Source organism: Scleropages formosus, chromosome 13 (assembly GCF_900964775.1).
Source record: "Scleropages formosus chromosome 13, fSclFor1.1, whole genome shotgun sequence".
NCBI lineage: Eukaryota > Metazoa > Chordata > Actinopteri > Osteoglossiformes > Osteoglossidae > Scleropages > Scleropages formosus.
Genome location: NC_041818.1, coordinates 14,218,660 through 14,245,593, shown reverse-complemented (window position 1 = coordinate 14,245,593; position 26,934 = coordinate 14,218,660). Strand labels below are relative to the sequence as shown.

Here is a 26,934-nt window from a genome sequence, read left to right as displayed (position 1 = left end):
GCCAGACACTACTAAACTGATTTACTGGTTCACATAGTTAGGTCTCATCCTCCATAACATGCGGTCACCAGCTTCTGTCAGTATGGAGTGCTAGTATCACAGGTGGCCTCCTCAAATCTCATCTAGGAGCAACAATCCTGAACAAGAAAGAAAGGGTTAGTAACTGACAGCAGAACAAGACTACACCTTTATATTGATAAAACAAAAACAGGTTGGTTGAAATCACCGGTTCCCACACACTGGGAAATATGCAGATCTGACCCACTTGGCTCTGGTTAGGAAAGTCTGTTGGGTTTATGAGGGATATGGTGTGGTTTCCTAGCTGCCTGCCAGGTGCCATGAAGTTAGTGTAGCAGATAAGCATTTGCTAGTTATTACAGCACTAATTCTGGCTGTGGCAACCTAGCAGTTAATGCGTTATTCCACCATTTAGTGTTGGCCAAGCAGTCAGTGTGGCAATTAATTACTCAACATGTTAGTCACATAGCCAGTCTGATACCCAAGAGCCTTAGAGCTAGCAGCTAATTAGCAATGTGCTAATTACACTTCTGCAGGTAACAAGGCTGCAGAATACTCTATTCCCCCTGGTATATTGTGCTCTCAAGTGGACAGTCTCTGTTATAACAGCTTAAACCAAGACTGACCATTTAGCACAACAAGGAAACCCTGTTCAGAGTTAAAAAATCAGTTTAAAAGTGTGGTTTTCAATCCCATTCCAAGCAATCTCCTATATAAGGTGAGCTTTGTCAAAACTGACCTTATAAGTAATACAAACTCTGGTACAGCTGTGCTTAAGTTATCTGGGTGGGTTCTGTTCAATTCCATGTTTAACACAAATGGAGATGGTTGGATTATTTCTAAAGCTTATGTGTTATCTTAAATTCAGCTTTTAACACATAAATTCATTCAACAGCTGGATGAAAACATTAACAACTTTATTAGTTCTATTATTACTTTAACATATAAAGATGTATCAAGCAAAACTTGTGGCGTTTACCATTTTTTACAAATTGTTTCTAGTGCTTTCTCTGCAGTAGAAGAACAGTTCTCTTGGCATTTAAACTTACACCATTGTGCTTATAGCTATGTGTCCTTAATCACTGTGCTACCTGCTGCAGGAGCCTTCACGTGGCAGTCAAGAATATTGCGTTAGAGCTGATATGTTACCCAAAATCCAAGTTGGTGATGCTCTGGAGAGCAGTCAGAGCTTTGTGGGAGTTGCATTATAGAAGCTCTTGGGTTTTGTTGCAGTGAGGACTGAAATTTGAGCCTTGCAAACTCTTTCAAAGTCTTAACTAGGCTATATTTTGCTCCATCCATTGGATTATTTTGCAATTTGTTTAGAAGGCTCTTCTCATTCATTGTAAGGAGAATTGCACATTGTAGATAATTTTAATACACAGAAAAATCATTCACACACACCCAATGTCTACAACCGCTTGTCCTGAGCGGGATTGCAGCAAACCAGAGCCTAACCTAGCAACACAGGGTGCAAGGCTGAAGCGGGGGACACGCACCTCAGATAGGACATGAGTCCGCCGCATGGCATTCCAAGCAGGACTCGAACCCCAGACCTGGCACACAGCAGGCCCTGGCCAAACCTGCTGCCCCACTGCGCCCCCACATAGAAAAATAGTGACTGAAAATGCAATTTAAGTGCCAGGTCAAGAGTAAGTAATGACAGTATGCATGCATGTGGAATTTTATGATCAGAAAAACAATTGGAAATAATTCCTGGTGTCTATATAATCCCCATCAAGAAATTCAGAAACAATGCCATTTGCTGCAAAGCTTTTCACATGGTCACAGGCCACATTAGAACCAGCATTTTCAAAGTTTCTTAATGTTCAGTGTATGAATGTAGGACAAATTCTGTACCAGTAGGAGACCTTTTTTCACAAATTTATATTCCAAATTGAACAGTGAAAAACCAGACAGACTTTGTCTGAGGTTACAGCTCTGCACACAAAGAGCCTAGTGTGACATGGTCATCAATCAGTGCTACTTATCCAAGTCCAGGCAAGATATTGTTTGTACTGGAACAAGGACAATCTTCAAAGAACATACCGGCAGGTATGGAAATCCAGATGAGTTTTGTCTGTACCAGTAGGGGGATTGAACAGTAAGGGTGGAACTCAATTTCTTGATGCTGATCTTTTGATATTTATGTTATTCATTTAGCTGACACTTTTCTCCAAAGCAACTTACAATGTTAAGGTACTGTATCTACAATTATCTACCCATTTATACACACACACAGTCTGAAGCCGCTTGTCCCAAGCAGGGTCGCAGCAAGCCGGAGCTTAACCCAGCAACACAGGGCATAGGGCTGGATGGGGAGGGGACACACTCAGGATGGGACGCCAGTCCATCACAAGGCACCCCAAGCGGAACTCGAACCCTAGATTCGCCAGAGAGCAAGACCCAGCCAAACCTGCTGCGCTGCTGCACCCCCCCCATTTATGCAGCTGGGCCATTTTTACTGGAGCAATTTACAGTTACATTTATTCATTTAGCAGACACTTTTCTCAAAAGTGACATACATCTCACAATGAGGGTAAGTACCTTGCTCAAGGGTGCTACAGGATTTGAACCACCTATGGCAGCAGCTCTAGACTACACTACAGTAGCAGCTTTCCTTGATGATTTTGAGAATCAAGGATCATTCTTGAAACAAATAAGCAATAAACAATACCAAAACATGCACATCACTGTCTACTGACTTATCAAACAATAAATAAAATTATTCAGATGGCAAGAAATGACAGTTTTTCTCATGTTTGAAGGTTGAGAATGTAATCTATCATATTTATCTCTTTATTACAAGGATGCTATTGATCATATGTTACAGAGTGAGTGTCTCTGAATGTCTTGAGTTTAAATTATGACTTACTCTAATAAGAAAGGGCTGTCTAAGATCCACTCATATTTTTATTTTTGTGTGTGTGTATGTCTTCAAGGGTAAATAAAATGTCATATCAGAATTGTCAATTTTTCCCATCTATCCATTTTGCTGCCATGATTTTTATGCATGGAATTATATTTTGGCTTTACTACATATGTTAGTACACATCATACTGTATATTGTACTCAAAACAAGACAATTTAGCAGTTCTAGTTTTGTAATTATTTATTGATTTTTAGGTCTATGAAATTGCCTTTTACTTCCTCAAAATGTCAGTTAAGTGATTTGTGACATTTTTGGTGCGCCAATGAAAACATAAAGCCCAGGATTCCTTCTGCCAGATGTGTTTCAACACAATGAACAAATATTATCCGGGGTGGCCACAACAGTTCAAACTTTCATTCTTACCACCTATTCAGATTCTCTAATTAGTAATAAGTAATATAAGTTTAGGAATGTGGAATATTACAGCTATTTTTTTTTTAACTTTACCCCTCTTGTGAAAAGGGGTGTATTAATTAAGTATAATACTAGCAAAACATGTCTGTACCCTAACTAGTATTATTTAATTTATTCACAATATAGAAATAAAGTCACGAAGCAATTCAGAGTTTGTACTTATAAAGCTAATTTTGAAAGAACGTGTGTTGATGTCCCGTTCGGAGAACGTAACGTGTCACGCAAACCGCAATTGTTCGGATCGTGAACGATTTCACGAGCGAGAGTTGGGACGACATCTCGAGCTGTTATATGTCTGAGTTGCACAACCCTCAACAAGTCTTCGAATTTTTTTTAATCCATAGACGGAACCCTCACAGTACGTACTGAAACTAAGTGTTGTGCTTTACGAAACTCGCTCTTATTTGTCGGTTATTTGCGCCGCTTAATCGGCCCTGCGGCTCGGAACGCTTTTCCAGCGGCGACGGCTCGCGAGCTCAGTAGCGCGAGGTCTGGCTCCGCCGTGTCACGTCACGTGACAGCGAGTAGGACGGCCATCTTTCTGAAACACAAACAACAAGCGCGACCGAGACTACACATAAACACGTACGGACCGCTGCAGAGGAGAAATCATTGGGAAAAAAAAATAAACAAACAAAAAAGATTAAAGATTCACTGGAATAAAGCATCCAAAAACGAAGATATACATAAATGCATACTAAGTGAAAACGGTATAGAAAATTGCGACCGAGCGAGGTATCCCGAGGCTAGCAGTAGCAAGGAAGGTAAGCGCCGTGTCTCTCCATCCTTGACCGAGCGGTGCGGAGCTCCGCACGCTCTTCTTCGCCTCCCAACATCAGCTTGCACGCTGGCGATAGGTGCGCCTGAACTCGGTGTCTAACTCTAGGCGGTTGACGGACCCGGACGAATAATCGGGTTTGGCGGTGTTTCGGTCGCTCTGCTTTCGTGTTTATTCAGAGTGGCTACTACGGGAAGGCCGCGGTAAAGCAGCGGGATGGATTTGGAGGGGCGACCGCTACTGAAGGAGGGGGGCGGGTGCGCGCGCTCACGGGGACACTCCGCCCCTCCCCCCTCCTCCTCCTTCTTCTTCTTCTTCTGTCTCACCCCCTCCCCCCCTCCCCCCCTCCTTCTACGCCATGTCTCGTTCACGGCGCTGGGCTCCAGGGTGGCTTCGGCAGCAGGCCTGAGCCAAATAGTTGAATATCGCCCAATTTTGGCCTCAGTGTTATGGCTGCCGAACACACACTGTGTGTAGTTTACGACATATAATCCCCCACTTTAAGAGCCTGTAGATCAGAAAACTGTGGCAGATCGCGGCGAATATGCTGCGGCTCGGCCTGCGGCTGCGCTGCCTAAGCGGCCGTTAGTGGACCGACTGGCCAGGGAGGGTCCGCGCCGCTACCTGTACCTGTGCTCGGCCGGTCACAGCGATCCTTTAATCGCAACGCTCCACACGCTGTCTTTTATTTACCGAGTACAGCAGGAGAGAGGTGAAATATACTGCGTCTCTGAACGAAGCCGGTGCCCCTACCTTCTCTACCGATCGTGTGTGCGGTGACTGACTGAACGAGGCGAAACAACAACACCACCACCTCCGTTTTGAGGGAACGTAAGTGTACGGTACACACTGACTGAATAGAACTAGCAATATGTCAATGTGGTGTCCTGGACTGGAGCGTAGTGAGTGACTTCGGACGTGGCGCTGCCTGCGAGTTCAGTCAGTGTGAAGGTTGTCGGTGCTGCTTCGTTGTCTTGCTTTGTACGGCCGGTTCGCTCTTCCTTTTCATTTTTCTACCGCAGGTTCGATTGCGATGAACTTTTAGGCAACGAATAAACAGAAATGCGTCTAAAGCAAAGAAAGACTGAGCCTCACTTGAGCGTGTTCGTTTACACTTAAACATCACCGCTCGTTCTGCGCCGAAAACCCTTCAGATGGTGATGAGCTCTTTCCGAAAACTAGTTTCTTTCCTGAATTAAAGATCAAGCATCATATTAGTATAAGTTAGTGCGGGATAGATTTGATTCAGTCTTCAGCGTGGGTCTGTGTTCTCCCAGGACCACCCATGAGGTTGCATCTTCCTTCTGTGGGTTGCATTAACCTCATGAATATTCATATCTTTTTTTTGTAAACATTTTCAGTATTGGTTTGTATTGCTCTGATTTGAAGTCCGTTTTAAAAATTAACACCTGCTGCTGTTTAAGTAATATGCAACTCCGTATTTTATCTTGCATTGGGTCTTTTTGCTAGTGCTCCCTCATATTTGCTTCCAATATTTTTGGCTCTCAACTCATTTTTGAAGCCATTTTTCTTCTTGCTGGAAATGGCCTTCAAAGTGTCAAGTTGGTAAAGGTTGGCAAGACGTGACCTGCACAAGAAAAATCTCCCCTTGGCTGCTTTTAAACCCCATCATTAGTATTGCTTCTGGGTTTATCAGTGACTTAAGCTATTCAAATGTAATGGAGCTGTTCGTGTATTAGTTTAACAGATCGGATGTGTGTTATAACTTAATGCAAAGAACAATCTCATTATTTTCAGATAAACTGTCATCGTAGTGATTGCAGTTGCGGGTGCATCTCTTTAGCCTGGGACAGTGTAGTTACTCTTTGAAGGCATACTTTGTATTTAATTTGTGAGACTACATTGTACAGTTTCAAGGGTTTCTTTGCAAAAATACATAAAAGCTCTGGTCTGTTCTATGGTATTGATAAAATAAGCATACCATATTTCTTTCTTTAGATCAGACCGCAAGGGTTTGTAAAACTAGAAAAAATTAGTTGTTGATCAAGTATATTAAATGTCATTTTATTCTTCATGAAAGTATTTCTTTTCAACTGAACAAAAAAACAGCTTCACATAATGTCTATGTTAAGATATAATAGGTTAGTGAAGGAAAATTGGTGTTGTTTAAAATTTCTAGAAACAGAGAAACTTAACAGGAAAATACGCAGTTCAGCATCTTGACTTGTCTGTGCACACTGCTTCTAATTTCCAGGAATCTGCTGGTCCCCCCCCCCTTATTTAAGAAAATTATTTAAGAATTCTGAATTTTAAAATTGTTTAATCTGATTTTCTGGCAAGCCTCTAAACATAGATTTTTCATCTGCAGATGTGACTTTTGGTGTTTAGTGTTAATATTGAACACCTTCATTCAGCCTTATAAACAAGTTGGATTCCACTTCTTCGGGAAGTGTTGCAATCCTTGATTCTTAAGTAAACTTGTTATATAGTGTTGTTGCCAGTCTTGGTTAGAAATGAATTCCTTTCACAAGAGCATACATTTGTGTTGATATCACAGTAAAAAATGGAAAACTGAAGGAAATACATCTGTCTTTGTTAAATGTTATACAGTACATTTAGCTGGCAAGCTTGTGAAATGTACATTTGGGTGCCACTGAAAAAAGTTTGAAATTTTCAGGATCTTTCCCTTCATTTGATTTACGCTGTGTTTAACCAGTAAAAATATTATTGCAGTAATGTTGTGTACACCACTTGCTCATAGCATGGGAAGTTTTTATTCCTTAAAATTATAGCAACTTTAAAAATATTGTTCTAAAAGGGAATCGTGCCCAGTAACTCAACAAGAAGTCTTAGTACTTTGTCTAATTCACAACATTCAAGAACATATGCCATTCTGTAAGAAGCATTTTACTTGTGCACAGCTGATGCAAACAACATTGAAAAGTTCTAGTGACCCTGCCTAAAAGCAAGTAGAAAGACCTGTCAAGCTGCTTAAATAGAATTTCAGGCTCACCTGATGTAGAAAATTCTGTTTAGTACTGCTGTGACAGTGGCAGCCTTGGCAGGTTCTCACATTTTGAATAGTTGTCTTTATCAATAAAATCAGTGATGGCAAAGAACAACTATAGAACAACTGAAGTTTTCTAAGAATAACAAATATACTCCAAATAAGAACAACTAATATATTTCACCAAAATTCAATTCTGAAAGAAACATTTTTGGATTCTTTTAGAAAATCATCTAAAAATGTAATCAAAACATTTTTGGCATTTATGTGCAAGCTCGACTGCAGCATCTACTGCACTCAACACAATATTCACACATGCATTACAAATGCTAGGTTTTGTCATCGTTTTAAGTTCAGTGACTTCATCCTTAATTGACCCATTGTGTTACATTTAAAATACAATAAGTTCCGGAGTTGGGGTCATTATAGGAAATAATTTGTTGAAATTTACTTTGTGTGAAAAGACATGTTAGACATGCTGGGGATTTATGAAAAAAGCATATTTGCAATTTTCTTATTCAGTTTTTGTAATTTTGATTTTCCGGTTCATAGCGGTTGTACACCATTTCATATTAGCGCTCAGGAATTTTTGGATTTACTCTGTAGAATTGAACACAAAGTGGTGCAAAAGAAAAAGGCCTCTGATACAAATTGAAATCACAACAACAGTAGCAGTAACTTGGCTGAGAATGCCAGGAATCCTGGGAACGCTGGCAAACACCATCTGTAGTGATATGGTTGATGTATCACTCAATACAAGATATTAACAGACCTGGCCATATGTTCAATATCTCACAATATTTGTAAGTTGGAATCCCACTATGTGACATTGCTGGTTTTATTATATATGCAGTGCATTAATAGCAAAAGTGCTAAAGCAAAATACAATTTTCAACTAAGAGTCAGAGCTGAAATTTTAGACTGTCCTTTACACTTTCAGTCAAACCATATCTAACTTTTTTATTCTCGGGACAGCCGGTTGAGTAGTGTTTTGAGCAGCTGTCTTTAGACCCAAAAGCTGCAGGTTCGCATCCCACTTCCAGCTGTAGTACCCCTGAGCAAGTTAGTTCTCCAGAATTGCTCCTGTAAGATTCCCCAGCTGTATAAATGTGTAAATAATTGTAAGTTGTTTTGGAGAAAAGTGTCAGCTAAATAAATAAATGTAAAAGTTGTTTGTTTCGGAAATGTAACATTTTTTTTCACATGGGAAATGACTGCTGTTAGCGCAAGGGAAAATGTGTTTATCACACACACATATTATTATTTATCACTGAATTTGGCCTGCCAAATGTTTCTCAGTGAACCTGAGACATGTACATGTTCTTGATGGAAAAAGTAGTAGATGTGCTGGTGTCTAAACCTAATTAGGCCCTGAAAATCTAGTATCCAAATGTCTAGAAATCAAGTTATTTCCTTTATTTGTGATGGGAGAATTGTAATCTTCTCATTGAGTGGACAAGTTCACTCAAAAATAATCCAAAGCCTACAGTACCATTAATCACCTTATTCTAAGTTTTAGAAAAAAATCCTTTTTGTCAAACTTGTTGCCATTATGAAGCTGTATAAGTGCTAAAATCAACATATATTTGTAACAAAAACATTGCTTTTAGCTTGTCCTTCTAATGTAATGTTTTCATTTGTTATTAGTAACCACTTGCTCTAATGCAGGATCATGGAGGTCTGGAGTATATCCTAGAAGGACAGGGAATGGGACAGGATAAAGCTTGGATGGAGACATTTTGATTAATTGGCTAAATTTATTTTTCTGATAAAATGAAATAACGTTCACAAGATAACTGCTTATGTCTGTCACTCTGCCATACACTCGGATAATATGCTGTTAGACCTACTGTGTGGTGTAACTAATGAATGTTTGGTGTTAAATCAGGTTCTTAACATTTTCTAGGCCATTGACCCTTCTCAGAAACTGGTGATGCCTACTTTATTTGGAATTTAAGAACATTAAACAACTTCAGCTGTCTAAATACGAAGACTTTTTAACTGAAGTGGTTGCAATATTGAAACTCATTTTTTCCAAGCCCTGTTTGAGACCTGGAATGGAAAAAAATATTTCTATTGACCAAAATGTTTATGAAAACTCAGCATCTATCACAAAAGATGGAATATCCTGTAATGGGAGATACTTGCATGCAGTGACATACCTGCCACATTTTTATTTTAAGACCATTCCATGCCTTTTTGTATTCTTTCTTTAGTCAGGACCATGGATAACTTTACCTGCCATGGGCAGCATAACCAGTTAATTGGTATATACTGTTTTTGTGCTCAGTTGGGTATACTGAAGACAGTTTTTTTTCTCTTTCATCACTAGTGTAATACTGGAATTAAGTTGAATTGGTCAACTGGAATGCATTTTTTAAATGTGCAGTTAAAACATAAACATAACATTTATGCTTTGTGTTATGAATGGAATTGAGGAAGCTCGCCTGATCTGTGCAAAATATGAACAATGTATAGATGCTATAGTTAGTGCGGATAAACTGAGTGTCTCGGAGTAGTCATGAGCCGGGCAGCTGTTTTTTCTCAGAAAGCACAGTGATGTTTATGACATGGACTGTAAGTAACATGAATATTTTTGTATAACAAATTTTCTCACTCTCTCTTCACAGGAGGAAGGAAGAGGAAGAAAACACAGAGAAAGGACTCTGAACCACTTGGTGTTGAGGGGGAGAGGAAGAAGAGCAGGAGGGGAGAGACTCGCGTGTGCTCGATTCAGCTGTTCCCCTTAGTTTTATTTTTAAAGCCTTCGGTTAACTTTGTTCTGATTACTGTTTTACATTGTTACAGCTGTTCACTACTGTTCTTTGACATTTTTGTTGTATTCGAGGGGGTTTTTTTTTTCCAATTTATTTTTGCTCGAGAGCCACTGCTTCGGTTCCTCCTCCGTCCCCCATCTCAGATCAGGCAGCTATTCCCCCTGTTTTTGGGGATCCCTGTGAGCAGCAGCAACACCACTCAGCCTTCTCACCCAAGCCTAACCGAGACCCAGCCTGGTGCAGCTCGCTCCGCCCTGGTCCGCTCCCCTGGACAGAGTAAGACTTATGACACTGCTGTAAATGTTTTACATGATATCTTTGTAAAATGTCTGTCATTTAAGATATGCTGTCAAGAATATTTTCTTGAACCCCAGGCAAACTTAAGTGATGTTGAGTCATATTAAACATGCTAATGCAGTAAATGCTACAGTCATTTGTTCACTCTGTCTAGGGGTTGTTATGAATCTATAGATTAACTTGCAGCTAGCGTATTTTTAAGAGCCACACACAGTCTTTTTCTTTTTTTTTGGATGTTTTGTTGTAGTTAAAATATTATATACTTAAGAATTGAAGGCTACTATAGAAACATCAGTTTTCCACAGAATTTTGTGCTTCTCACAGTAGTATTTCCAGTGTTAAAAATATTAGACATGGGCATGTGTTTTGAAATATTGTCTTCATCTTAAATTTCACATACAAAACCAACTAATCAGAAATTGAAACAATTAATGTTGCCCCAATAGCTGCTGAAAAGGACTTCATTTCACTCTAAATGTTTTCCAGAACTTTGATACCATATCTTTACAAAATAAACAGATACATACATTAAATTCTGGGTAATGCTAAGATTTTATGAATAAGGTATTTTTGGTCTTCCCATCTGTGTTTATTTGGAGAAGATTTTTGGATCAAGGACTTTGGTGTTTAGTTGAAAGAGTACAAATCTGGCAGCATTGTTAAGCACTGTCATCTTGACTCAGTTGCAGATGTTGCATCATTTTCACAGTCAATGCATCAATAATCACACTTCATTTGCAAATAGATTTACAGAGTCATTTCATAGCTCTCTAAGGTTTTATTAAGGAATCTTGGGTGATATTATAAAGAGAGATTTTGGCTGGGTGTGCCCTACCTATGTCTTAAAGCCTTTAATTTAGAAACTCTTGTAAACTAAGGAATATCCGCACATCCCAGCTAATTGCCATTCCTGCGATTAATTACATAATGCTGAGACTCTTGGCATTGATGAACTGTCACTGTGCTGCTGTTGTCAGAAACACCAATTCTTGTGGACAAGAGGAATATGACTGCTGAGACTCTCAACTTCGGCCCAGAATGGTAAACTCCCTGTCAACCAGCCACATTGTCCTCCATCACTGCCCTCTGTTGTTAGCTTTTCCTGTGCTGTCCAGACACTTCTCTTCAGCCTTCAGTCCTCTCCTTTTCCCCCATAATTCTTTAGTCTCTGTCTCAAGTGCAGAGATTGTTCTGACGTTTCTCTTACAGGTTCCCCCAGCATGAAATCAGTTCCCATTAATATTTGTCTGGGTTTGTGTTTAGCGGTGTTGAGAAATGTTGTGTGAAGTGCCTGGTTCCTTGGAATATTGCTGGCTCACAAAAAAGTATGGCTCAGTTCTCATAGTCTTGCCGTAATGGAATGGAGCTTCAGTGCAAGACGCTACAGAATGATCCAGCAATAGCTTCATTGTCCAAAAAACATCTGGTCTATGCCAGAGGCACTTAAGTTAGTATGAACTTGGCTCATATTTTCTTTTTAGTCTGCTTTGGTCATGGATGTCAAGCTGTATCCAGCTGGCTCCATCTGTAATGACCAGTAAATAACTCCAGCAGTCATGGGCAGTTAGTATTTCTCATAAAATTCTTTCAGTAGTAGTGACATTGAGATCCCTGTGTCTTCTCCTACTGCCTGCAGGCTTCGTGCACTGTCCAGTGGTGGAAGTGTGACGTCCCCTCCCCCCTCCCCTGCCATGCCAAAGTACAAGCTGGCCGATTACCGCTACGGCCGAGAGGAGATGTTAGCACTTTATATCAAAGACAACAAGGTAAGGAGGCTGCCGTGTACTGTAAATGTGGTGTTGATGAAAGGTTGGGAAGGGTATGCTATTTGCAAGTGTTTAAGCTGTGTTTATTAAGTTGTGTGTGTTTGCATCTATGTGAACATAGGTCCCAGAAGAAATGCAAGATAAGGAGTTTGCAGCTATTCTGCAGGATGAACCTTTACAGCCACTGGCCCTCGTGCCCTTGACTGAAGAGGAGCAGGTGAGATTGAACTCACTCACTCTTGTTTATTCTTGCTGTAAGTAGTTTTGTATTAGTTCAGCATTACCTCAGTCAAATACAAGGTTATGGTAATCAGCTGTGGAAATGACCAGGTTAACCCATCAGTGAGTTTTCAGGACACATTTTGGGCATCTTTCTCCCATACTAAGGTAAGAGACCAGGTCAGTTTAGTGTTGTGTCCTAAGGCTCAGTCTCAGGGGAACCAATTACTCACTGTAAGAAGATAATTACAGAACTATAGTGGGGGTTCACATTCTTTCAGGCAGCATTTCAGATATAATAAAAACCATACACGTTTATTTGGCTGACTAATGGCAGGAGCTTCAGGTTCTATTGAGTGCATATAGCAAGCTCCCTTTTCTGTTTCCTGCAGAGGAACTTTTCCATGTCTGTGAATAGTGTGGCTGTGCTGAGGCTCATGGGGAAAGGAGGGGGGGCCATCCCGGCAGGTGTGACCAGAGGCCGAGGCAGCACACGAGGTGGCAGAGGTGAGAATTTAAGTTTTTCTGCTTATGTGGAACTTGTGGAACTTGTGGAACAGAGCTCAAGCCCCAGCAAGTCATGATCTCACACCAGGAGATTTTTTGTCTGGGCATACAGGGCGAGGCAGAGGTGACAGCGGATTCTACCAAAGAAGTATTGAGGATGCTGAAGTGGGCTTTGGACGAAGTGCAAGAGAGATCCATCGCAGCCAGAGCTGGGATGACCGGTAATACTGCTTTTCTGCCTTTTTTCCTGGGCCTTTTCCTCGCTCTTATGTTTTTCTTCAAATAACACTGTTACCTATTCAATGTCAAAAGATTATGGAACAGATAGATGCCTAATAATGACTTTGCTTTTCGTTGATAGCCAACACCCTGGAGCACATCATTTACCTGGCTCTTGTGATTATTACTGGAGGAAATCTTAACATGGCTAGACATGCATTGCGTGCTTTGAAGCAAGCAGTTTGTTCTGTGCAATCAAAGTAATTATCTGATATGATCAAAAATCAGACTAGAGGTTTTTGATTGCACCCTAAAGCCACTCCTACATTATTGAAGTGAAGTACGTGAACAGTTTCATAACAGGAAAATAGTAAGATCAAGGCCACATTGAACAGTTCCACTTAGAAAATGTGAAGGAACATATTCTTGGAAGTACCCCAAATATACATCTAGAGTTGAGTTAAGGTGCTTCCCTCTCATTGTACTGCTAAAATAAGGTGTGTAGTAGAATTCTATGTACATACAAAATATAAAGTTAGTATATTTTGTAGTTTGGTTCCTTGCAGGCTCGAGGATAGTTTGGCAGAATGTCAAATCAATGTAACACAAGCTCTTCTACTCACCTGGACTTAGAATGAACTTCAGTGTCCAGGTCTCACTGAGCTCCTTAAGTGAAAAGAACGATGATTAAAATTCCTGTTCAGTCAAGGTTGTTTTCATAATTATCTGTTATATACTCAATTGTCTGAGTAAGTTACTCTGCCTCTGTTTTAGATAATTTTTTAACATAGAAATTAGTTTTAAGGTTCAAATTAATTAATTATCTAAAATGTAGTCTGTTAGTTACCCAAAGACTTCATGTCAACTAACACACATTTGTGTAGACTAGTAGTCTGAAAAAACTTCCAATGTTCTAACTCGCATATAAAACTGAAATGCTTCCCGTAAAATCAATTCCACATATTTGGAAAAACTTTATCATTTCTTTGCGCAGTTTAATGTGCTTTTGTACTTTGTGATTAATTCAAAACAAATTGCTAACTCAGTTCAGTTTGGGCAATAATCTGCATAACTTTCTGATACTAAATCATTGTTCTTAGATTTACGGTATGCATGTAAGAGGATTAATGTTAACCTGTTTAACTGGTAAGCCATTATTTCAGGGCTTTTGTAACAGAAATCAACTTATGCAGTGTGCATATTTCTTGAATTATTTTTGTTTTAAAATGACCGCTGATAATGTACCATTTAATAAGTGCATATGGCTATTATCTGTTGGCATGTCATCTTTTCTGAAAAGCAGTATTGTTGACAAAAGTAATGGTTGTGCTGTGTGTCCTCTTGTTTGGGGTGTTCCTCCTTCTTTGTCTCACGGTATTCGCCATCTGTGCTAGTTTGTGAGCTCAGCTCTTGCTACCACCTCAGAACTAATTCACACACCTCCCACTTTCAATCTGATGTAGGGGTGAGCGCCGTTTTGAAAAGCCTGCCCGCCGGGATGGGGTGCGTGTCGCCTTTGAGGAGACTGGTGCTGGATCAAGGAAGGACTACGCCCGTGCGGACAGTGAGAACTGGCGCACCCTTCGTGAAGAACAGGAAGAAGAGGATGCAGGGACTGAGCCTGCAGGCAGCTGGAGGGTGGCAGGTGTCCGTCGTGATGGTAAATGCTCACAGAGATGGTTCTTGTCCTGTATCACATTGAAAACATGATCAAGTATCCTGATAAATCGTACTATACTAGTAGCAAGGGGTCTAGTTTCAAGCAGCTATTGTCAAGTTGCAAGTGCATGTCCTCAGCCCCAGTGCTACCTGTTGTTCAGAACATGACATTGCGTATCCTCCTGCACAGGTCAATATGAATCACTTCATATTGTCACATGTTTGGGCATTGTGGGAGAGTCCTGAAATGTGTCACTTGTGGCCTTTTTTCCTCACTCTTCCCAGATGGGGGTCCTCGTTCTGCAGGGTGGCGGGAGCATGGTGGCTCTGTAGATGGCCGGCGCCGGAAGTTTGATTTTGACTTCCGAGAGCACCCAGAGGGGGGGCGCCGGCGTGCAGGAAGTGAGGGTCCAGAGGAAGACCGAGATGGCCTGCCGGAGTGGTGCACAGACGAAGAGGATGGAGAGATGGGCACCTTTGATTCATCTGGGGCATTTCTCCCAATCAAGGTTGTGTGACTCAGTCTCTCTTTTAGCATGTCTGTTTGTAGTTTTTTTTTTTTTTTTTTTTTTCCTTCCTTGTGTTCTTCTCTTTCACGATTCTTCAAGTCTTATTCTGTCCCAATGCTTGCCTGTACACAGAAGGGCTCCAAAGATGCCATTCCTGAGGAGCAGAGGCTGGATTTCCAGGGTTTGGAAGAGGAGGAGGAGGAGAACAGCCTGACTCAGCACAGGAAAGAGAGTGGAACAGAGAAAGGTGAATCACTGGGTGCCATAGTGGACTATTATATTCCAACAAAATACAGTTTTCCAGTAGAGCTGCAACTTCCAAAATCTTAAGATACATGTCTGTCTGCTAAATGAAGACTGCTTTTATGGTACAAAGCATATGACTACTGAATTTTTCTTTCTCTTTATTTTGTGTTACCGCTTAACCTTCTCTTACATTTTCAGCTGAAGAGAAAGAGCCAGCTGTAACCTGTGACAGAGAAGTAAAGTCTACAGCCCCACCTTCTCCACCTGCCATTTCATCCCCTCCTGCTTCTGTGGCAGAGTCCCAGTCCCCCCTCATTGAGCCGGATCCCCCCCAGGTGTCCCAGGCCCCCAGCATACGCCCTGCTAAGGCCAACAAGATGCCAAATGAAGGTGCCTGTTTCCCCCTTGCAAAAAATGTTTTTGCTCATGTTGAATTTTAGCTTCCATCCAAAATCTAAATGTAATAAAAATCTGGAATATCCCTGGCAGTTAACTTGCAGTCTGAGGGCTGCCTTGTTCGGTAATTTTTTGGTTCTTTGCATGGATAATGAGTACTGAGAGAGAACTGCGATATCATGTGTTTGTGTGCTGAATTCAGTGTGTTCCATACCATTGTGTCCAGGTGCAGGATTAAACAGTTGCTTCTAAGACAATAAATTAAATAAAATGAGATTTTGCTTGCAACCCACTGTACATGCAATTATTTCCATGTTTAAAACAAAATATTACTTTATCTGAATTTCTTTATGTAGTAGCATGTATCATTGCTGACTGCCAGCTCTTGACTGAACCCACAGCTGCTTTGTGATTGTTGTACAAGATATAAATATAACCTGGCTAATTGTCTTGCAGAGGGTGCCTCTGCAGGGGGTCCCACTCAGCTAAGCCCTGGTTCCTCCTCTAGCCTGCCTTCATCACCGCCCTCCTCTGCTGCTACAGACCTCCCACCACTGGTGGGTGACACCGAGGATGATGAGGGCTTGAAGCACTTGCAACAGGTGAGTTGGTTCTACTGTGCCAAGAAAGTAATTACAGAAAATGTCAATATTCCTCCTGTTCCTGTTGATGGAATGTTGCAGCACAGTGTTTCTTTGAAATATTTTATAACATAATGTGCATGTATCAGTTAGTGTCATACATTCCTCAAAGTCTGTTATACTGTGCAGTTTTGTAGTAAGAGCATAACAGATGTAGAACAACAGTTGTGATGTCATGATCAGACCCATATTGTTCATATTCTTTAACATAACCTACTCACTAATTATGGAGCATATGGCCCAGATGAAAGTGAATGCTGGTTCCTCACAGCTGGGCTGTGCCTTCAGATTTGGGTTTGAATGTGGCTGTCTGTGTGGAGGTGGCATGTTCTCCCATGTTTATATGGGGTTCCTCTGGATTCTTCCTCCACTCCAAAGATCAATGTCAGATTAGTGATTATACATTATCCTTAGCGCATCTTTGTGTGTGTGAGTGCAGGTGTGCGCATGTGTGGCTTAGAATGAGCTGGTATTCTGTCCATGTTGTACCCTGCAGTGCAGTACAGTAGTGTAGCAGCTGACACTGACTGTAAACAAGATTAATTGGGGGAACTGAAACTTAACCAAAGCTATCTAGCTGTGAGAATTTCTCCAGTTAAGTAATATGTTGAAGGACTACATGAACCCTTTATATGTATTTTTATAACATAATGGCTCAGTTGAAAATGGTTTTTTTAATTTTTTGCTATCTGGTGTTCAGAATGTTTCATTCAAATAATATTAAACCATGAACGTGAGCTGTTTTCCTGAACATGTTTTCTTGTGTTACAGGAAGAAAAGTTAATTTTGCCTGTCTCTTGTATTTCTGTGCATATGCATGCTGCAGGAGGCGGAGAAGATGGTGGCATCACTGCAGGACAGCTCCCTGGATGAGGAGAGCTTCACACAGACCCTGCAGGACAGATGCAACACTGCTGCTGCCCTGCCCCTGTCTCATGAGGCTGCCATGAAGTGGTTTTACAAGGACCCGCAAGGCGAGATCCAGGGTATGTACACATACACGCACTGAACTAAATGCTATAATGAAGTGGTGCAGCAAAGTCCCACTATGGGGGTCCTGGGCACGTGGGAATGTACACACGCACATCTTTCTAAAGGAGGTGCTATGAAATGGTTCTGAAAGGACCAGTAGGGTTATATCTATGGTACATACATATATAGTCTTTCACTCAAGTTCTACAAAAGATTCTTTCTTTCATACCCTTGAAATGTGGAGTAAATAGTTTTGTTACACATTTACCAAGCTGGAATATTGTTTCCCATACAAATAGGGTTAAAGGTAAATTTCTCTACTCCTCCCCCCCAGGTCCTTTCACCACCCTGGAGATGTCAGAGTGGTTCCAGGCAGGCTACTTCAGTATGACGCTACTTGTTAAAAGGGGCTGTGATGAGGGCTTCCAGCCTCTGGGGGACGTCATCAAAATGTGGGGTCGTGTGCCTTTTGCTCCGGGGCCGTCCCCCCCGCCCCTGCTGGTGAGACAGCCCCTGTGCCCCATTGCGGCGCAGGGTCCTGCTGTGAGTGACTGTAAATGTGGAAGGGATGGGGTTTGTTCAGCCGGGAGTGTAGTGAAGGAAACATGTTGATGCTGCATTTGTTTAATCATTTTAATATGCAGTAATTCTCAAGGTATTAGGTGTATATAACTGTTTTGATTTCTTTAGTGGTTGTGTGTGAGGGCAGTAGACTCACTGTATGTGTACCGATGAAGGGCAACATGGACCAGGAGAGGCTGAAGAAGCAACAGGAACTGGCAGCAGCAGCAGCCCTCTTCCAGCAGCTCCAGCAGCAACAGCAGCTCTTCCAGCTTATTAACAGGTGTGAAAGCAGGCCTGCAGGGGGTATTAGTAGTGTGAGATAATGTTGAGCTCAGGGCCATTGTGAGCATCTGTGGCAATGTGGAGGAATTGGTAAGTATGTGGTTCTGTAGTGAAGTGGGACTAGTGTGAGGTACACTTGGGGCTGTTATGAGGTAGTAGGGTAATTGTCTGATAGCATGGGATAACTGATAATGCAGATTCCCCTGATTCCACTAGCTGAATTAATAAATTGATTTTAGTATGGCCTGTGTAATCCATATATTCCTTACCTGTCTTGACTTTTATGACCACAGGTGTGGAGAGCAGGGTATGATGCCTTCAATGAACAGATCAATGTCAGTGCCAGATACAGGGTCCATGTGGGACATGCATACCTCAGCTTCACAGCAATCAGGTATGCTCTTGCGAAAACACAAGTGCACACATCTGTACAGAATTAGTCACAAATTCTGAAACAATGGCATCTTTCACATTCACATTACCTTGCACAGTCAGTCCCAAACTCAAAAGTAGGAGAACCTAGTGTCCCAACTTTTATTTTATTGGATCGGTGATGTAAGTATGCAGACATGGCACACTTGGTGTTCCCAGTTACTATTTACATTTCGTTATTTAACACTCTTTTCACCGAAGCGACATATATCTCAGACAAAAGTACAAGTGCATTACATTTAAAGGAAAGAGAGATTTGCATGCAAATGTGATTCTAAAGCACAGTTAATCTGTCGAAGTCCCTGACATCAGGTCACTAGTATACAGTTAAACAGCAGAACCCACCACAATTTGGTTGTTTATGGGATATATACCATTCACGCACTACAGCATATACATGGGAACAGGCATTTATACCAAGTGTAAGCTTGCACCAAGAATTTCTACCTTTTCTCCTCAACGTGTCCATTCCCAGGCGGTGAAGCCAGTTTGTGGGACTTAACAATGAATACTTCAACTCAGGGTCCAACTCTCGAACAGCTTCAGAAGGTAAGAGGTTTGTTACTGTGAGTCACTTGATTATTTTTATCCAGAGTGCTACTAGTGTGTGTATAAGCAATGTTTTATGTAGCAGCCTTCGGGTGTCAGGGCAAGTGCAGCGTTTATTAATATTCAGATTTTAATTTCCCGAGAATATGCATTAAATAACATTTTTTCAGTCAGAGTAAAATGGATGAATGCAATCTCTGATTATTTAGTTGAATGTTAGTTCTACAGGGATCTTGGAATCAATGTTTCTGTATCTATTATAATTTTCTTTTGCAATCAGTACTGTGAAACAATCATAACTACACATGGTGAAAAGGACTTTTCTATACACATTGTAGTTCATGTCCAAGGTTATTTGATCAGTAGTTCATTACATTTACATTTATTCATTTAGCAGACATGTTTCTCCAAAGCGACATACATCTCAGAGAACAATACAAAAAGTGCATTACATCAACAGAAGGAAAGATTTGGATTCAGACACATGACTTTAGAGTACAGTCTATTTGATTTGTCACATACCACAGTATGAACCAGTGTACATTATATGAATATATTCACATTCAGGACATTTCTGATAGCATTTCCTTTTCTGAATGGAAACACACCTTCCCATGCTGAAGTGTCATCTGTTGTGCAGGATCTTAACTACATATTTATTTATTTAATAATTTGGAATGTCTGTAAGGACTTTACTACGATAGAATTTTAATCTTAATTGCCAGTGAACCAGATTCTTACTTGAGTTTGCCAAGTTGTTGGCAAGAAGCTGTTGGCATGAAGCTGTTGGCATACTCCTGATGTACTGCTGTTTAAACTGTTTGACAAGTTCTCAGCTGATAAAAAGAAAGTTAGTGATTTAAAGGGATGAAAGTGTACAATTATTAAAGTGATTGAACATGTTGAAGTAAATTGTTCGTAAGTCCAGCCACATATTTTGTGTTAGTGGCATTAGTTTAGAATGTATTCAGTGACACCAAGTGAACATTTCTCTGTCAAGCTCCAGCAGGAGAGACGAGATGCCGAACTCAGGGCAAAACGTGAGGAGGAGGAGCGAAAGCGCAGAGAGGAAAAAAGGAGGCAGCAGGAGGAGCAGAAGAGACGGGAGGAAGAAGAGCTCTACCGTCGGAAACAAGTGAGTATCGAAGTAATGTGTATTTAAAAAGATATTAATAATGCACTTGTATTTCTGAAACTCATAGTTACTGTACAGGTGTATGTTAGGCCATTTGATGACCATTTTTTCATTGCCAGTGCCGGCAGCAGCAGGAACTGATCCTGAAGCTGCTTCAACAAACCCAGCAACAGTCAACTCAGTCAGGCTCGGCATGGAGTGGGGGCCCAGGAGCAGCATTGTCCAAGCCTGGCAAGGCCATGAGTGTGCTGGAGCTGCAGCAGGAGGCTGAGCGACAGCTTCACAAACAACAGAGAGTCCAGCAGCAGCAGAGAGACAGGGTGGGTAGAGAGAAAGTGATGGTGTTGGTAGAGGAAATGGAGTAACGGGCTGTGTCAGTGGAGGGATCAAAATGAGATACATCGTGTGTTAAGGGGTAGCAGAGCAAGAGGCTTTGCTTTCTGGGAGTGAGTATGGTGTGCCAACTGACCAAACTTGGTGAACATGACTTTTACACTCTGCATCTAGTGATTTTGAAAGAATATTTTGTTACGTTGTGTATTTGGTTGCAATGTGTAGTTTTCCCATGTTACAAAGGAAATTTGCTCCCGAAAAACCTTTTGTGTGGTGAATTCTCAAAAATCGAAGACGTAATAGCCATTAGTTTGAGTAGTCTTTTTTAATGTATTTAAAAAAAAATACATGAGGTGTTTTTAATGTACATTTACATTTATTCATTTAGCAGACTCTTTTCTCCAACTTATGCATTACATTAGCAGAAAGAGACATAGTTGCAGATGTGATTCTTAAGTAAACCTAGTTTTTCTCTCCACTTTATGCACTGATTTTCATCGAACGAGTAGGTGCATAAAACTCAGGATAGACGAATCCTGATCACCTTTCTACAAATTTTTTTTTTTTTTTTTTTTTTTTTAAAAAAAAAAAAAAGGTACACAAACATTTATATACAATACAGGAGTAGCGACTGTGTAAAGGCTTATCTGGGGATGATAATAAAGTTACCGTGTGTGAACATTTACACCATACGTGAGCTTGAGAGATCAAAGGCGAAGTGAGTCCGGAGAAGGTGAGTTTTCAGACCCTTCTTCAATGTAGAGAAAGTTTCAGGAGTTCTGAGTGAGAGGAGGAGGTCATTCCACCACAACAGAGCCAGAACCAAGAACCTCCATGCTTTACCTTTCGTGCGCAGAATTGCCAAGTGGGCAGAAATAGACGAGCGAAGTGGTCTGGTTGGAGTGTAGCGGTTGATCAAGTCTTGTAAATAGCTAGGAGCAGTTCTATTGATGCGTTTGTAGGCAATAACCAGGGTCTTAAATTTGATCCGGTACAAATGGGATCAATTTTGGCACTCTAAACTGATGCCTATTTATGCTAAAATATCACCAAATCCAATTAAAATCCACACAATTATTTCAGTAGTTCATTTGTTGTGATGACATAGCAAGGCGGTTTCCCTTCATTAATTACTTGATAATACTGCATGGCTGTCTACCTGTGTGTGATCACCTTTTCTGTTATGGTTTAAGTGTCGATAGCTAATCGTGTACCAACACCTAAACACTCACAAACTGAACATAATGCATAAACATTGAGTATTATATTAACCTTTAATCCAAAAAAACAGAATAGGGGAGCAGCGGGTAATGTAGTGTTTAGAGCAAGTATCTTCAAATTCCCGGGTCGGAAGTTCAAGTCACTCCTACGCTGCAATACTCATGAGTAAGGGACTTAAGTTAAAAAGCATCAGTAAAAAATAATCAGCTGTATAAACAGGTAAGTAATTGTAAGTGGTTTAATGTTGTTGGTCACTTTGGAGAAAAGTGTCAGCTAAGTGAATAATGCAAATTAACACAGGAAATTGGTGAAAACAGGTGAAACTAGCAAGCAAGATGTAATGGAGAACTTAATACAGCACAAGCCAAGCTGTTACTGTAAAGAGGACCACATGTTGCCTCTGGTCTTGAGCAATTCTGCTGTCAAGAGGAACAAGGAGAGGCATTCAATCTTGGTACACACAAATGTTTTGTAAATTTAAGTAGCAGTATTAACTGAAACCATTTGTAACCTCGAGTTCTTGTAAACCAAATGCTCCCATCTCAGGGGAGGATTAATTTTTTAATGTCAATGTTTGTTTCCTCTTTCTTTGTGTTTAGCACGGAGGCATGTCACTGGGGAGTCCTGGTGTGTCGGCCCTTGGGGGGCAATGGGGCGAGACGGCTGGCAGCCTGTGGGCCAGTGGGAGCATGGAGAGCAAGACTGGGGGCAGTGGAATGGGCCTGTGGGATGAAGCTGTGAAGAACCAGGCCAGCCTGCGCAATATGGGCCTTAAGACTAGCCGCAGCAGCCCGTCCCTCAGGTGCATTTACGCTCCTTGCCCAGCTCACGCCTCTCCCGGCAGTTCTCTTTACACAGCCTTATGTCGGGCATACTCCTCACATTCTTGCACGCTTCTCTGCCAACTGCTCAGAAACTGGTTTGATGTAACATGTTACGATGTGACCATGCGATGTCCACAGTGAGCCATACCTGCTTAACCGGCGGAAGCGCACAGAGGAAGAGGACAAGTTGCTGAAGTTGCTGCAGGGCATGAAGCCACAGGATGGGTTCACCACCTGGTGTGAGCAAATGTTGCATGCGCTCAACACCTCACCCAACAATTCCTCCTCCTCACTTGATGGTAAATGTCCCACACACCCCACTTCAAACATCTTTCTCTCCTGTTTTGCCTTATTTTGTTTTGAAATTTCTTTATATTCTCTCCTCTGAGTTGAGTCATAGCACAGTTTGTATTAAGGAAACCATGTTCAGTGTAAGGGGGTGCTAAGTGTTAGCACAGGGAGTAACAGAATTGAGCTCTTAGCAATATTATGGATACTATTGTTTTGGATTTTATTTGACATTTTCATTGTCTCTAAAAACCTTCTGCATGTTTGAGTTCAGTTGTACATTTACATTTATCCATTTAGCAGACACTTCTCCAAAGTGACATACATCTCATAGAAAATACAATTTGTAAATTACCTTATTTCCTTTGTACATTTAGATACAGCAAGAAAACGAGACTATTGGCGACTTCATGTACTATCAGAAAAACGACAGATAATGACAAGCAATTGCTTTGAACTTATTTTGTAATTCAGCATTTGGCTTTTGGATTCCTTTCAAAATATTGAACTTTAGATGTATCAGTGTAATTCATAACTTCCAGTAAGTAGTGCAGTCATATTCCTGTTAACCTAAGTTCAGTTTTTAGGTTGTGCTAGTCTGTATATGTGATGGACTGTACATATGTACTAAAACCTCTGCGATCTAGCTTGTCTGGTTTGTTGTCTGGCCACCTGTCACTGCAGTCGCCACAATTGTTGCGTACCTGAAGGAGGTGGAGTCCCCTTACGATGTGTTGGATTTCATCCGCTCTTACCTGGGGGACACCGTGGAAGCCAAAGAGTTTGCCAAACAGTTCCTGGAGCGCCGTGCCAAACAGAAAGCCAACCACCAGAGACAGCAGCAGCAGGTATGTTTGAGCTCAGTTGTGCATGTAGACACAGCCAAAAACAAGACAATAGGGAGACGTGTACTGTCAGAACAACAGTAAGTAACTAATATTTTTGACAGATTTTTATCTTACTTGAGTGTTTACATGACCCTTATTCATCTATAAGGAGCCTGAACCTGGAGCAAATAGTGTGTGATAGTTGGGGGTGTTTTTTTTGCACTTATGCATTTTTGTGTCACTGGGGTCAAGTTAATTTTTACTCATACAGGGAACTGGACTGAAGGGTGATGGTAATCGTATGTCTGAACCTAAAGTTCTTCATCTGTTGTGAAATGCACTTTTGATTACTTTATCCATTGCTTTGGAGAAAAAAAGTCTAAATTTATAGGTGTAAATTCATATTTATACCTTAGTTAACATCTTTTGTTGTCCTTTTCCAGCTGTCAAAGGAAGTAGCTGGACTTACAATGAACTTCCCCATACAGGTGTGCCATTCCTCTGCTCACATTGTTATTCTCTGAAAACCATGTCTAAAGAGAATTCTTTAGGTGTGTGTATTATTTACCAAATGGCTGTTAAACACCACTCTACATCACAGGACTCAATGCGTGGCATGAACCCAGCCTTGCAGTCGATGTTCCAGTCAGCCCACATGGGGAAGGTTGGCGTCTACGACGGTCAGAGTGGGAAGATGATGAAGAAGAAGCAGTCCATGATGTTGCACTCCGATCCCAGCATCTTAGGTGAGTCTTCCCTTTCTATTGGAACAGTGGTTTGGTTGGTTGGCTGGCTTGGTGCATGGTCCTTTGATTGTGTGTGAGTGGAATCTGAAATCTGTTACTATGGTGTGTCATCAGCAAAAGATTTGGACAATATGGAATTAGTGGACTTCTGAGTGTATATATAAACTTATTTCAGTTTTCTGATTTGAGTATAATGACAATGGTCAAAGGGTTGTATTTTTGCTTCTGTGTACAAGGGTCTGGTAGAGTGGTATTCCTCCTGCTCACAGTGCTGACCTTTCCAGAATGGGAGATATGAGCTGATAACATGAGTATGATGTTCCACATGATGGATGATCACATTGCATGTCTGTATTTGTTGTATATGTATACATGGAGTTGTAAGTTGTATGTTGTGCACTACCTCAGCTGAATATTGCACAGCATTTTTTTTGCACAACATTGCACATGCTGCACTTTTTTCTTATTTATTCTTTAATATTGGAGTTTACATTCACTTTATTCATATACTTGAATACACCTGTACCGGTCTGCATTCTCCCCCTCATATATATTTTCCTGTTCATTTCTATTACACTTTCATTATCTTTTTTTTCTGTAGTATGTTTCTAGTTTCTATTTTATTTATATTTCCTTATTATCTCTATTGTTAGTATTTACTACAGACAATCGGAAAAGCATTTCCCTGCACATTGTACTAAGTATGGTTGTGTATGCGACAGAATTTGAATTTGCATGCATACATTGTCAGGCACAGCAGAGCATGGGTCTGTCTTTTGGTTCTAAACCCCACCTCCCACCCTGCAGGGTACTCATTCCACAGCGCTGGGGACCGGCTGAGCCTGGGCGAGATGGAGATGGTGGAGGAGTACTGATCCACAGCAATAGCTACCTGAGGCCTTTGTCTGACACTCAGACACCCTGATGACGAATGTGCACTGCTAGGGGAGGAGCCAGAGGGGCAGGTGGGGGTTTGGGCAGGGTACTGGACAACTGGTCACAACCCACCATCCCCAGCCCAACCCCACTCCAGGACAGAGAGGGGGTCACCCCTCCATGGTGAGGTGAAGGGGTAGGGGAGCTGTGAGGAGAGGGCATCCTCTGGCACTTATTACAGTAAGCACCTTAAACTAACTACTGCACTTTATTAAGAGGGATTTGAATAGGGGTTTTGTTTCTTTTTAAGAACACAAGGGGGTGTGTGTGTGCGTGCGTGGGTGTGCGCACGATTATATAGAACTGGAAGGTTACATTTCTTATGAAAATAGTCAAAAGGTGGGTGTATGAAGTTTTGGGGGGCGTTTTTACTTTATCAAAAAACAAATCCTTTCTTGAAACACTGTTTTTGTTTTTTAAAAAAACGTTTATATAAAAGTAAAGCTATTAAAATTGACAAAAAAACTTGAAGATTGCACTTGCATTAAAATTAATTAGGTATAGAAATCAATATTTTTGTGAGAGTGAGTGTGTGAGAATGTATATCAAACATACTAGTCTGCACAATGTTTTTTCCATTGCTTTCCAAGATGTATACAATGAAAAGATGCCATTTTTTAAAAAAAAGAAAAAAAGGATTTTGTATTTCCTGAGCAGTGTATGTGATCTTTGCATGTGCTGAGTGTGCAGGCGTGTGGACTAGACTGAGAGGCAATGGCACAATTGTTTTCTTTTACCACCACTTCAACCCCAGGTAGACACAGTTGAGACCTATACGTTTGTACAGAAACACATTATCTCAGCATCTGTGTGTCACATTGTATGATCTGCCACTTCTCTTTTGTGTGAGACAGTCAACCTTTTCTTATGCTCTCCCCAGATGAGGAGGTAGAGGGGGGCACTTACTGGTTCTCCTTTTCATAACTGTGCTGAGTGTGGCCACTACAAGCAAGTGCGTGCATGTGTGTGTACTGAAAAAATGATTAGAGTATTATTAAGTTGGCTTGGACACACTTTTTTCCCCCCCCCCCCATTTAGCAGCTGTAAAATACATAATTTTGCTGTAGTTTCCCTTTTTGTTTGCTTTTCTGTGTTTATTTATAAACAGAACAGTTCATTTGTGTGTGAACTTGTATATTTAAAAATTTGTTTAATCTGCACATCTTTTATGAGGTAAACTTTTTTCCTCTTGGGAGTGATACTGCCTTTTGTTAACTCCTTACTCGTGAAAGTGTGGAGGTTTGCATTGAGCTGTAAAAGAAAATGGCATCAAACTGTTTTTATGCACAGTACAGTGCAAAAAAAGATATATGTAGTTACACACACATTGCATACAGAGTGAAAAGTATTTTGATTTAACATTTTGGAGGCTGCTACAGTTCTTTATATTTGCTCCATTGCCTCCGTGAGAAATATGCCTGTTGTTCCTTTTTTTAAAAAAAAAAAAAAAAAAATCAAAAAAACAAAAAAGAATGTATT

General features: G+C 40.9%; 1 protein-coding gene across 3 annotated transcripts; it reads left to right on the top strand.

The window, feature by feature from the left end:
• The first annotated feature begins 3,869 nt into the window (after positions 1–3,869).
• On the top strand, positions 3,870–25,814 carry gigyf1a (GRB10 interacting GYF protein 1a). 3 transcript variants are annotated; one of them, XM_018744502.2, is made up of 25 exons: positions 3,870–4,128; positions 9,741–10,163; positions 11,162–11,225; positions 11,821–11,950; positions 12,072–12,167; positions 12,562–12,676; positions 12,789–12,897; positions 14,359–14,555; positions 14,840–15,063; positions 15,196–15,310; positions 15,508–15,699; positions 16,162–16,307; positions 17,173–17,332; positions 17,653–17,819; positions 18,056–18,162; positions 18,458–18,558; positions 19,072–19,145; positions 20,146–20,280; positions 20,400–20,600; positions 22,434–22,636; positions 22,797–22,957; positions 23,631–23,794; positions 24,217–24,261; positions 24,375–24,519; positions 25,327–25,814. In XM_018744502.2, the coding sequence occupies exons 3-25, from the start codon at positions 11,191–11,193 to the stop codon at positions 25,392–25,394; spliced, it is 3,090 nt and encodes a 1,029-aa protein (XP_018600018.1). In that variant the 5' UTR covers positions 3,870–4,128; positions 9,741–10,163; positions 11,162–11,190; the 3' UTR covers positions 25,395–25,814. The 3 variants fall into 3 exon arrangements, with proteins under 3 accessions (XP_018600018.1, XP_018600017.1, XP_018600019.1); XM_018744501.2 differs by having other exon boundaries at positions 17,653–17,861; XM_018744503.2 differs by lacking the exon at positions 3,870–4,128 and adding an exon at positions 4,650–4,973 and having other exon boundaries at positions 17,653–17,861.
• The last annotated feature ends 1,120 nt before the right edge of the window (positions 25,815–26,934 follow it).